Below are 13588 nucleotides of genomic sequence, written 5' to 3'. Positions count from 1 at the left end.
CTGTCCTCTAGAGAGGGCTGTCCCCACCCTGCGTTACACGGCACTCCTTTCCCCATTGCTTTTTCCCAAATTGCACTTTAATGTCATACTATCAACCTGCAGTAAAGGACATTATAGGAAACAGTCCTCTTACAGAGCTTGTCATTGCGTGGACTATAAACAAGGTGCATAGGATGCTGTGATTAAATAGTTGCCTTCAAGGAGGACGGGGGAGGAATGTCTCTGTTTCTTCCATCAGAGATAGATGTGATTTCCCTGAGAAGCTTATTTTTATCACCTTAAAGACTCTGTAAATTTTTAATTGATCAGTTTACATCTTTCTGTAGGCTCCTAGAAAGCTTAAGGCCTAATCTCAAGGAAGTAACCCAGTCATCATAGCTTTTATTTTATATGTACTATTCTTATTTTTCCTATTGGCTCCATCTTGGTTTCCTATCTTTATTTTCTTTTTGTCTCATTTTTCTTACTTATTCTGAATATAATTTATCTTGCTATATTGAATGCTTCTTTGTAAACCACTCTATATCCTTTTTAGAACAAAGTGAGTTACCATTTAACATTCTGAAACTAATCACAGCACAGATTCGTGAGGGACTCTATAGTTCCCATTTTGAATGCTGCAGAATTTGCACCCACATATGACTGGCTCTCCTGGCCCATAATGCCTCCTGAACTGCAAGTCACTTATGGTGACTGGCCCAAACCCCCAGTGCTGATCTGAAAGTAACAGGAGACCATTAGCTAAAGAACATCACTGTGAAACCCTACTAAAAGCCAGTGAGTGCCTAGCGAACCATGTAAACTACTTAGGCAACATCTTCAACCTGAGGCCAGGCACCCTAAGTTGAGTAAAGTTAACAGCTGCCTCCTATAACTGTCACTTCTGCAGTCCCAACAGAGGACTTAGAGCACTAAGCATCTAAGCCAAAGCCACTGCCTCTCATCGCTCCAGTTTAGCAGCAGCTTAATTCATGTCAAGAATTCATGTCAAGAAACAGATAAAAATAAGAAGTCTATGGGCTTCCCTGGTGGCGCAGTGGTTGAGAGTCTGCCTGCCGATGCAGGGGACATGGGTTCGTGCCCCGGTCCAGGAAGATCCCACATGCCGCGGAGTGGCTGGGCCCGTGAGCCATGGTTGCTGAGCCTGCGCGTTCGAAGCCTGTGCTCCGCAACGGGAGAGGCCGCGACAGTGAGAGGCCCGAGTACAGCAAAAAAAAAAAAAAAAAAAAAAAAAAGAAGTCTATGAAATTTCAGTACAAACTCTACATATGTCAGCCAACTACACACACAGTGGACTCTCAGAGCCCAGTCTTGCCATGGGACAGGCTCCTCCAAAGCCCTTCACAGCTTCTTTTTGCAGCTTGATTTGTAGGAAGTATGGTTTGTTTCTCTTTCTGCCCCAAAGCAGTCACTCAGGCAAGATTCTCAATCTTATCCCAAATTTAGGGCAAACTACACCCATTTCTCCCCACGGTGCCTAATTAATTCCTAATCCTTGAAAAAGTAGAGGTTCATGGACCCATTCTTAGGAGACCCTATTTCCCTTCTCTACATTTTCCTCAAGATACTTGTTTACAGATCCACTCTATTCTCTGCTCCTGTCTCCCTGTTCTCTCTTGCCCCTCAAATACACTGGGTTTTGAATTTCTGTAATTCTTCGTTTAGCTGATCTTGTTATCTGAAACATACTATTTCCTTTATTTACTTTTACATACTGGTATTTATAAAATCTCTTATCTTAAGAAATAAAAATCTATCTAAGATTATATTCTACACAGCCTTTGAATAGAGTCTCTACTATAACACAAATCACTGGGAATGAAGAGTGGGAGCAGGAATCCAAGATGACAATGATATTCACACGCTAACAATACAGAAGGAAATATCTGTACCTTCAATAAAAACCAGAGTTTCTGAGCCCTGGCGCTACCGACAACTCTCCGTTGTGGGGGCTGCTGTCCTGTGCGCTGTATGATGTTCATCAACATCTGGCCTCTACACCCCCTAGATAGCTGTGAAAACCTACAAGTGTCTCCAGACATCGCCAAATATCCGCTCAGGGGGCAAAATCACCCCCAGCTGAGAACCACTGGTCTAGACCGTTCTCCTGAGTTTAACACTATTAGAACAGTGTCTGGAGCACATTTGGTAATCAATAAATATTTGTTACCCAACAGATCTGTTTATCCAACAGTCTTCTGAACGTTTCTGCCTCAATGTCTTGACTTGGCAGCATCTCAAATTCAGTCTGGCCCAAACCAAACTCCCTTGTAATGCCTTAGTCTAGTTATTAGTATTTACTAAGTAATCCATGCCAGAAACTAAGAGATTACACTCAACTCTTCTCTCTCTCTCTCAAACCTAGACATAATCTGTCAACAGGTCCTATTATACCATCTTCATTTCCTCTTAAACACCACAACCACTTGTCACTGGCTTACTTCAAAAGCTTTCATGTCATCTGGTCTACTGCTCCTATGACATTTTTGTCCCATTCCAATCCAAGGTCCATAATGCTGCTAGAAAATTCCTAAAACCTGTCACTGTCCCCCTTAAAAACCTCTCAAGGACACGCCTCTGTCTACGATAGTGTTTCCCAAACTCCATTCAGATATCATCTTTATGATTTTGTCGTATTCCTACTACATACAACAGTGTATCTCTCTAATAGTTTTCTTTGAATCTACTTTTTAGTTAGCCATATTTTTTAAAATATCATCAAGCATGATTTATTTGTTTTTCCCTAAAATATGAAAACATTTCAAAGTGTTTATACATGAACCATCTCAAAGATAAAAATTCAAGTTTATCAGCCTCGTCTTCCATGATTTGGTCTCTGCCTGTCTTCCCTGAACCACCTCAAGCCATACCAAACTACTTCAAGTTGACCAGCCATGTTCTTTTAGATTAAGCTATACCATTGCACATGGTATTTCTTCTGCTTCATGTTCTTTCCTTCCCGTCTTGTCTACCTGAAAAAACTCCGCTCATCCTCTCATTGCTCCTCCTTTGTGAAACCATCTGTGGCTCCAGAGTTAGATGCTGCTTCTTCTATGTTCTCCGATATGCTGGACAGCTCTCTATTTTAGCACCTACCAAACTATGTAATGATCATTTGTTTACCTCTCTATCTCCCCTACTATATTGAGAGCCCCTCAAAGACAGAGGGAAGTGCCAAATTCTATCTCTAGCATCCACAGGGAATAGTACTTGACACAGGAGACAGTTAAAGAAATGTCTGTTGTAAAGCAGTACAGTTTGATTCAACATACCTTAACTGAGTGTCTATCACATACAAGGCAGTGTTCTAAGACTGTGGAGAATACAAAAATAAACAAGATATGATCCTGGCCCTTCAAGAAGCTTGCAGTCTAATGGTGGAGACAGGTATATTTACTATCATACAAGACAGAACAATACAAGTGGTAGTAAAATGGAACAAAAAGTGCTACGGGGCAAAGGTTAGTATAGAACAGAAAGAATGGAAAATTTTTTTGGCCTTGCCAAACGTCTTGCGGGATCTTAGTTCCCGGACCAGATATTGAACCTGGGCCATGGCAGCAAAAGCACCGAGTCCTAACCACTGGACCACCAGGGAATTCCAGAATGGAAATTTTAAATAGCAAATAAATTCTGGTATATACTCTGCTGACTCACTGTGCCAAAAATACTTACACCTTATCAGGTCCTGATATTTGCCTATCACAGTGATAGAGTGGACATGAAGGTACTCTGAAAACTGTAAGTAGCTGTGTAAATTCTAACCATTACTAATAATTCTGACTGTGGAATCCAGGAGCCCTGTATGGAGAAAGTGACATCTGAGCTAGAACTAAAAAGGGCATGAAGGGGAATTCCCCGGTGGTCCAGTGGTTAGGACTCTGTGCTCTCATTGCTGTGGGCCCGGGTTCAATCCCTGGTAGGGGAACTAAGATTCCACAAGCCATTTGGCGCGGCCAAAAAATAACTAACTAAATAAATAAAATGAAAAGGGGCATGAAGGGTATTGTATAGAGGAAACATAAGTGGTAGTTATGGACGTGAACCCTGGAGCCAGACTGCCTAGGTCTGAATGCAGCTCCTTCACTTACTTACTAGCTATATGCCTTTGAAAAGTTACTTAATCTGCCTGTGCTTGAGATACCTGTCTGTAAAATGGGGCAAATGTTAGTACCCAACTCACACAGTATTAAATGATTTAATATTTGTGCTATATAAGTATTAAGTAGGTAAAAGAAAGAGACTAAGCAGAAGCAAAGAAGCCGGGAAGTACAAGGCACACTGTCAGAAGAGAGCACTCTAATGGGCTCAGAATGGAAGGTAAAAAGAAAGGTGATTAAGTGGAAGACATACTTAGAAAAGTATGCTATTTGCCATCCTAAAAGGCTATTAACTGTATCAGAAAGAGCTCTGCACAAAGAGGCTTTCCAACTTAATTCACTGATGAGCTGGACATCCTCAGGCAGATCATAAACTCTACAAAGCTCAGTTCCCCCTCAGTAAAGTGAGAAGAATACAGAACTAGGCAAACTCTGATTCTCTCTCAGCTCTGAAATTCTAGAAAAGGGTCTGGGGAGTCATTAGAAGTGTGCACTGTCCCATAGGAAACCTACTACCACATGTAGCTATTGAGCACCTGAAATGTGGCTGATCCAAACTGGGATGTATTGTAAATATAAAACATATATCACATTTTGTAGACTTAATACAAAAAAAAAGACAAGGTATTATGTTAGTAATTTTATATTAATTGCATGTTGAAATTGGGTTAAATAAAATATTACTAAAATCGATTTCACCTATTTTTTTTAAATAAATTTATTTATTTATTTATTTTTAGCTGTGTTGGGTCTTCGTTTCTGTGCGAGGGCTTTCTCTAGTTGCGGCAAGCGGGGGGCCACTCTTCATTGCGGTGCGCGGGCCTCTCACTATCGTGGCCTCTCTTGTTGCGGAGCACAGGCTCCAGACGCGCAGGCTCAGTAGTTGTGGCTCACGGGCCCAGTTGCTCTGCGGCATGTGGGATCTTCCCAAACCAGGGCTCGAACCTGTGTCCCCTGCATTGGCAGGCAGATTCTCAACCACTACGCCACCAGGGAAGCCCTCACCTGTTTGTTTTTACTTTAAAAAATTTAACAATTTGAGGCTCACATTTCTGAGCATTTTCTATTGGACAGCGCTGCTACAGACTATTTTCAGAAGACTCAAGAGACTGTGATTCTGTAGCCAAAAAGACAAAATGCCAAGCATTATCAGAAAGGGTCTCAGAAAGATTATAAATGAAAGCACTGAAAAAACTATTCTAGCCCTATAGAAAGCCACAGTCTGCCCCTAACTGCTGTACTGTGTTCATTTTTCCTTGAAATACCTAAAGAAATATAATATACAAAACCAAACAACTCAGGTAAACAGAATGATCAGTAAGACAGGCAATAAGGTGAGTGACAAGACTAACAGGCTTCAAATCTAGAAGGCTCAAGACTACCATATATGAGAATCTATAAAATCAGATAGAGGCTGAATAAGGAGGTACAAAAGGCTCTTCACCAAGTCTTAGAAAAAAGCAAGGGAGAATTCTCTGAAGCTTTATGGAGGCATTTCAAACAGAGGTACAATTTTGCAGAGCAGTGGCCTTATATGAGAAACAGAGATGGCTCAGTGGCCTTATATGAAAAACAGAGATGGCTCAGACTAAACATAAAAGTGAGTTCCAAAAAAGATTACAGCAACTATCAATCCACAGAAGTAGTTACTTCTCCCTGTGTTGCATGTCTGAGGTGGACACTAGTATTCTCCCAACCCCTACCATGGAAACTGTCTTCAGTTCTTCAGTAAAAAAGAAAACAAAACTGAACACCAACTCAGTGTTCAACTTCTTTACTTACATGGGACCTTTAAGAACTGTCGAAGGGATCAGACAATCTCCAAGTTATAGAACCTCTCCCATGACAAAATACTTAAGTGTAAGTATTCAGTAAACCTGTCTTTCATCATTCATTCTTACATTTGGTCAGATATGGAATCTGTGTCTTCTATGATCCTCTCTGAAATTTTTTTAGTGGGTGAGAATCACACGAACTCTTTTTAAAGAAATGTTATGCTTTGGTCCACTCACCTTCACATAACACCCTTATTCCTTCAAAACAGTTATGTACATTTGACCCAGGACTAGTGATTTGACCATTTCCAATTTAGATATAGAGAAATCATGATTAGATCTAGAACATCCTATGCATTTATTATTTTATTTAGTATCTCCAACTTCCAGTCAATTTAAAACAGAGGTAAATTTCGGTCTATTTTTCTACCAGAACAAATCTTTTCCATAATGATCATTAAGTGGCCCCAATGATTTCTTTTCTTCCTTTGATAAAATATTTTAGTTTGGCTTTGAAGCCTCAGAAAAAGTGCTCCTGGAATACTTTCTTGGCCTGCCTAATTTTAGTTTGCATTTCATGCCAAGAGGGAGAAACAGAATTAAATTTCTTTAAATACACCAGAGATGCAGCACAAGAAAATTAATCTGATAAAAACATTTCCAGGGCTTCCCTGGTGGAGCAGTGGTTGAGAGTCTGCCTGCCGATGCAAGGTACGCGGGTTCGTGACCCGGTCCGGGAAGATCCCACATGCCGCGGAGCGGCTGGGCCCGTGAGCCATGGCCGCTGAGCCTGCGCGTCCGGAGCCTGTGCTCCGCAACGGGAGAGGCCACAACAGTGAGAGGCCCGCGTACCGCAAAAAAAAAAAAAAAAAAAAATTCCAAGACAACGAAGAAAAGCCTCCACTTATATAGAAAAATTCAGAATTTTTTTTTCTAGTAGTTGGTCGGGGGGGGTGGGGGGAATTTACTAGGAAACAGATACACACTAAGTACAGTCCAATTGTGTTGCAAAGGGAAATGAAATGGTTTAACAACTATATTCTCTTAGGTTAGGAAGGAAATCTAATGTTTATCAAACTAGGAGGTCTAAAGAAAATCCAACTGATTTGTCTTTCAAATCATTTCAATATCCAATATCAAGATACATTTCATAATAAGCAATATTTTACTCATTATAAACACAAAGCTTAAAACTGCTTTACATAACCTAAAGAACAGAAGACTCCACATCAATTCACTGACATGCAAAAACCAACTTTAGTTTTGCAATGAACTGGGTCACAATGTTGCGATTTTTTAAGGAAAAATCCTTGTTTCCTAAAAAGCCATATGCAGAAAGAAGCTACAAAACTATCGTCACAAGAGCATGAAAGCTTCATTTCTACTAATACTAGCTTTGTCCCCATTTTAATTAAATTATCCTGTTAAAAAGGGGAAAATGGACAAGAATGACTCCCCTATCAAACAGCACATATAATTAACATACAAGTTAGTTACATTCACAACAGCTCCTGTGGCCTTAATCATTTTGCATACTGTTGACTGATGTTAAATATCAACTCCCTGTACCAAGAGATGGCAAAAGAAAAAAACAGTAATATCTTCCTTAAGAGAAAAAAACTCACGGACAAAAATAAATTACTTTAAACCCACAGCTTAAAGAATAAAAAGAACTCAAAATTATCAACAGTTTACCCACTTACCACACAGCAAATCAAAGTTAATTGAACAAGAACAGGCACTACCACTAACCTCTAAACACTACTAGTCACCTAAGCACTGGTTTTAACAAACGCATAGAAACTTGTCAAAAAAGCAGTATCCCAAAGACTTACATTCCTTTATTCTTACATTCATTCCTTTACCCAAACACAGGTTTACTGTTGCTAGGACTCTGCAGTACAAAGAACGACTCATTTCCTTTGGAAAACCAAAACAACGAAATCTTGAGCTAAGAAGAGATTGGGGCGGGGTGGGGGGGAGCGGGGACAACTTAAAGGACAGAAACGTATTGGTGTTTATTGAGAGCCTGTTACTTTATCCACTTAGAACAGCTCAAAGACGTGCTCGAAAACGGGTTCACACTGGAATGAGCAGAAGAAAACCAACACTCCTAAAAAGCAACTGGGAGAGTGCTCGGGCAGAGGGACGACTTGTTCTCTCACCCTACCAGACCGCTCGGGCCCCCGCCTGCCCCTTCCCATCCCCATTCCTCAGGCACCTAAACCCACTGGGGCCGCGTTCCGGGAGCACGCTGCATCCCCTGTCAGACGCCGGCCTCCCTGCGCTCCTGTCACCGCCTCTGGGGGGATGACCGCTGCCACTGCCCGCGGAGGCTCGCCTCAGACTCCGAGACCCGGGGTCGGGGTGAGGGGAGAGGAGTCTTGTAAGCAAAGCCGTGAAGGCTCGAGCCCCGGGGCAGCCCCAAGGCCAGGACGGGCAACCCTGGGGCAGAGGCCGCGACATCCCTTGGGGTCCCCGCCGAGGGAATCGGGATGGCATTCGGGGGACTCGGGCTGCCCCCGCTCCCCGCGTGACGCCAAGTCGGAACGAGTCGCCTCGCACCGCGTTAGGCCCTCCACCGCGACGGGACAGGACACCGCCGGGGGTCCCGCGGAGAGAGGAAGGGCGGGCCGGCGGGAGCCCCGCTGCCGGAAGGGGGGGAGCCCCGAAAGCAGCGCTCCCGCCCCGGCCAGGCTCACCTTCAGATCGTTCTCCGGCAGGTATTTGCACAGCCGCGCTATCTCCACATACTTGTCCAAGTCCAGGGGCGCCATTTTAGAAATAACAAGCCCCGACGGCAGCAGCGGCGTCCGCGGCTATGCTAGCGGCGGCAGCGGCGGAGGCCGAAGCCGGAACCCTCCCTACGTCACGTCCGGCCCGTGAGACGCGTCTACGCAGCGGCGTAAAGCTTGACCCAATTTTCCCCGCTGCTTCGGCACGCCCCACGCTCTCTCCCGAGGAACACAGGATGCAGGCCCCCAGAGCCCCCTGGGTCCAGGGTGCTGAAACTGCTGAGACCCGTAGTTGTTTACCGTGGGGTGTGCTGGGATTTGTAGTTTTCTATAGTGGCCAGCTACTCTTCCTCCCCTTCCCTTCCTCTAGACTTTCACCTCTGGGGACCCAGCGAGGCTTTTACGATGCAAAATGGCAAAGTAGGTGACACTAGCCATTCCCTGGTTTCTCACTCCGACCCTTGTAAGCATTCTCTCACCAGAATATCTTCACTTAAAAATTGGGTAAGCCTGGGGACTTCCCTGGCGGTCCAGTGGTTAAGAAAGACTATGCGCTTCCACTGCAGGGGGCACGGGTTCCTCCCTGGTCAGGGAACTAAGATCCCATCCCGCATGCTGCACGGTAGGGCCAAAAAAAAAAAGTTGGGTAGGCCTGGCCGTATAATAACCTGTTTGCACCTTTCCAAGGCCTTAATAGAAACCTTGCCTAAACCCTTGGCAGAGATGTCAGGCTACCAACTTTCCAGCCTGGAAAGAAAGGAAACAAATATTAAAGCTCTTCTTAGGCCAGGCACTATACAAATGCTGTTTTTCTGTCTAATCCTCATAACGACTGATAGCAAAGGAAGGCTCAGAGAGGTTGAGTAACTTGCCCAGATCTCACAGGGTATAGGCAGGGGAGCCAAGACTGGAATAGGTCTGGGTGGCTTAAGTCTACTTCAGTGCATGTCCCATGAGGGCAGAGAGTTTTTTTGTTGTACCAAGAACAGGACCTGGTACTTAGTACACTTTCAATATTCCTCCACTCAACAGCTATTAATTGAACACTTAACTATATGCCAGGTACAGTTGTAGGTGCTTAGTGTATTCTGCAAACAAAATAGAAGAAGATCCCTCTCCTCAACCTGTAGCTATATTCCAGTAAAGGAGACAGAACATAAACCATTAAACAATAATATAGTAAATAACTGTAGAGTATATGAGAAAGTGGTGGGCTTCCCTGGTGGAACAGTGGTTAAGAATCCACCTGCCAATGCAGGGGACACGGGTTCGAGCCCTGGTCCAGGAAGATTCCACATGCTGCAGAGCAACTAAGGCCGTGCGCCATAACTACTGAGCCTGTGCTCTAGAGCCTGCGAGCCACAACTACTAGCCAATGTGCCACAACTACTGAAGCCTGCACGCCTAGAGCCTGTGCTCTGCAACAAGAGAAGCCACTGCAATGAGAAGCCCGTGCACTGCAACGAAGAGTAGCCCGCACTCGCCACAGCTAGGGAAAGCCTGCGCACAGCAGAGAAGACCCAATGCAGCCAAAAATAAATTAATTAATTTTTTTAAAAAAGTGGTAAGTGCTAGGGGGAAAAAAAACGGAGCAAGGAAGATGTAGTGATGCATGTTTAGGAATCAACAAGGAGGTGGGGGAGTTAGCCATGCAGTTACTTGAGACAAATTATAGAGAGGAGCCGATGCAGAGACCCTAAGACAAAAGCATGTCTAGAATCTTTGGGAAATGGCAAGATTAGTGTGGTTGGATCAAGGTGAGAGGAGTAGGAGAGGAGATGAGAGAAAAGAACACTGATTTTTACTTTCGATATAATAGGGAATTATTGCCGAGTCTTGAGCAGAGAACTAACATGATCTAACTCATTTTAAAAGGGTCACTCTGGGCTTCCCTGGTGGCGCAGTGGTTGAGAGTCCACCTGCCGATGCAGGGGACACGGGTTCGTGCCGCGGTCCGGGAAGATCCCACATGCCGCGGAGGGGCTGGACCCGTGGGCCATGGCCGCTGAGCCTGCGCGTCCGGAGCCTGTGCTCCAACAACGGGAGAGGCCACAACAGTGAGAGGCCCGCGTACCGCAAAAAAACAAACAAACAAACAAACAAATAAAAGGGTCACTCTGGCTGTTGTGTAAGACTGTAGGAGGCAATGATTGCAGCTGAAAGACCAGTTAGGAGACGGTTATATAGTCCAATAGTAGCCGGTGCTCAGTAAATATTTGTTGTTCAAGTGACCCTGGACTGGATCCTCTGGCCCTAAAGTGTATTTTGACAACATGTGGCGAAACTTTATTGAGGTCTCTGGGTGATGTTCTTTGTATTATAACTGTTCTGTAAGTATGAAATTGTTTCAAAGTAAAATTAATTTTTAACAGTCTGTTACAGAATGGTGCTCACAAGCATAGATTTCTTCATTTATTCAACGAATACCTATGATGTGAATGAGACCGATATGATCCCTGCCCTATAGCACTTACAATCGGATAACAAACATGTAAATGAGGAAAGAATTAATTACAAAGTATGATTAATGGCAAAAAAAGGGGGGAAAAGGGAAAGAAGGAGTGCTGTAAGAAAAATGGAGTAGAAGACGCCTACTTTAGGTTGGCAACATAGTGGAGGTAAAGTGTGCAGACTCTAGCACCAAATGGCTAGAGTTCAAGCCCAGGCTCTACTACTCCCTGTGTGACTTTGGCAAAGTTATGTATCCTTTCTGTGCTCCACTTTTCTCAGTTCCAATGTGGTGATAATAACAGTGCTTGCCTCATATGGAGATGACAAGAATACTTCTAGGCTTGTACTGAGGTTAAATAGAGTTAATATATGGAAAGGGTTTAAAACAATGTCGTGTACAGTGAGTGCATTGTGTTAGCTCTGAATATTGGGTGGACAGAAAAGGCCTTTTTGAAGAGGTAAGATTTAAGACTTTAGGGGGAAAAAAAGTATAGGGATAATATGCTTAGAGTTTTTTGGAGGAAAAAAAACCCCAAGTGAGGGAAAGATGCTATTGTTGTTTGATTTTTTTTTTACAGTCCTCTGAAAAACTGACAATTCACTTTTCATCTTTGAACCCCAGTAACTGGGAATTAATCCTATTCAAATATCGTCTCAGAATTGGGAAGGGAGACAAATAGGGAGATGGAAATGAACGTTCTTTACAAACAATAAAGTGCTTGAAAGGAAGGTGTCACCAGCATCATTGCTTCCCTTGCTGATAAGTCAGTGAACAGGTAGGTAATGAAGACAATCCCCTTCCAGTGAAAATAGGGGGCAGTCCTCACATTACCAAACTGTCTGGCAGTAAGAAGGTCCCTCCTGCAGACCTACCTCATTCAGTGAATCTCACTCTTGACATTCCCAGTTGGGTGAGTTCTTAGAAGAGATGATAGACACATTGGGTGGTGTGTTACAGAGACAGTGTACAGAGCTTGCTGACTGGAATATGTTCTTAGTCTTCCTTGCACGAAACAGGAGATCTGGGTTCCTGTTCTCCCATTTATGTGGGTTAGTCATTTTAACTTCTCTGGGCCTCAATTTCCAGTTTAAAAATAGATCTCCAAAGTTCTTTCCAGCACTTCCTGAAAAGTGATTTCTAGTCTAAAAGCATAGATCCCACAATGAAAATTAGTTGCTATTTTGCCCACAAACCTCTTCCAATTTTTCTTGTTTATGTGCAACCCCAGCATGGCACCTTGAAATGGATTTAGCCTAAAGACACAGGGGGTGAAGGAGCATTCTGCATCTGTGAGCAGAAATCTCCATCTAGATGCACATGGACGTATGGCAGAGCCAACCTGGCCTTAGTTTTCTTTCCTGAAAGAGCAGGAAACTCCTCTTTGGCAAACAGTCAGTGGAGATTTTTCCATTAACATGGGAACTCACAAAGACTCCAGGTCTTTGGAATAGGATATGTGAGCAATAAAAAGAGCTACAGACTGCAAATTCCATCTTGTCAATAAATTTTTGTTATGGTTTCAAGTAGCGAAAAGATTTACCAAGTTCACCTTTCAGCTGTACTATCAAATCCTCTCAACTGCTCCCTCTCTGAGGTAGGTAATTACTATTCCCATTCTAGAGATGAAGAACCTAGAGCTCAGAGAGGGTGAACTTGCCAAATGTCAAGGTTAGATGGTTAGTGCGGGAGCCTGGATGTGAACCCAAGTATGTCTGTCTGCTTCCCACTCTGCTACCATAGCTCTTTGCAGCAGGCGTGCCTATGGTTTCCTTCCTTAGCTGTTTCCTCCAATTCCTAGGATACAACAACTCAGCCCTCCTGATTGTGGGGTTCTCCAAAACATAGACATAGGTGAGCCAGCTCTCCATTTTCAGGAAAGCCACAGGGAACCTATGGTTATGAAGGAGACCACAGTAATGCAGATGAATACATCTCACTCAGGACTGGTGTCTAGAGTTCATTTACACCTAGGAATAGCATTATATTTTACATACAACCAACTCTGTGCCAGTCACTGGGCACTAAACAATTTATATACATTAGCTCATGTATTCCCCACCATAACCTTGTGACAGAAGTCTTATTAGCTCCATTTTACAGACTGGTGACACTGGGGCCCAGAGAAAACTATCTTCCGCAAAAATAGATACTTTCCTTGATGAACTTTTTATTCCTTGCATTTTTTATGAGCGTACCTAGTTATTTGTTTTTCTGTTTAATGTCTCTCTAGTTTGTAAACTCCAGGAGGTCAGGGGCCAGGTTTGCCTGGTTCGCCATAGTGCCTGCTATAGTTACAAACGCGAATTATGGAATACGTCAGCTCTTTAGGGCACCAAAGCTTGAAAAGGCCTAAAGACTAAACAGGGGGACTTCCCTGGTGGTCCAGTGGTAAAGAATCCGCCACACAATGCAGGGGACACAAGTTTGATCCCTGGTCAGGGAACTAAGATCCCACATGCCGCAGGGCAGCTAAGCCTGTGCGCCACAACTACTGAGCCCACGTGCCACAAACTACAGAGCCCATGC

The 13588-nt window shown here is 43.6% G+C and overlaps 1 protein-coding gene across 1 annotated transcript in view; it reads right to left on the bottom strand.

Annotated features, from left to right (window-relative positions):
* Positions 1 to 8767, bottom strand: part of PPP6C (protein phosphatase 6 catalytic subunit) — a 29423-nt gene extending 20656 nt beyond the window's left edge. The window contains exon 1 of the mRNA XM_060100436.1: positions 8578 to 8767. Within this exon, the coding sequence (XP_059956419.1) occupies positions 8578 to 8652 (75 nt within the window). The 5' untranslated portion in view covers positions 8653 to 8767. The remainder of the gene's footprint in view (positions 1 to 8577) is intronic.
* Positions 8768 to 13588: the final 4821 nt, after the last annotated feature.

This window comes from Mesoplodon densirostris, chromosome 6 (assembly GCF_025265405.1).
Source record: "Mesoplodon densirostris isolate mMesDen1 chromosome 6, mMesDen1 primary haplotype, whole genome shotgun sequence".
Classification (NCBI taxonomy): Eukaryota; Metazoa; Chordata; class Mammalia; order Artiodactyla; family Ziphiidae; genus Mesoplodon; species Mesoplodon densirostris.
Note: the sequence above shows the minus strand (reverse complement) of the source record. Positions and strands in the feature narration are given on the sequence as shown.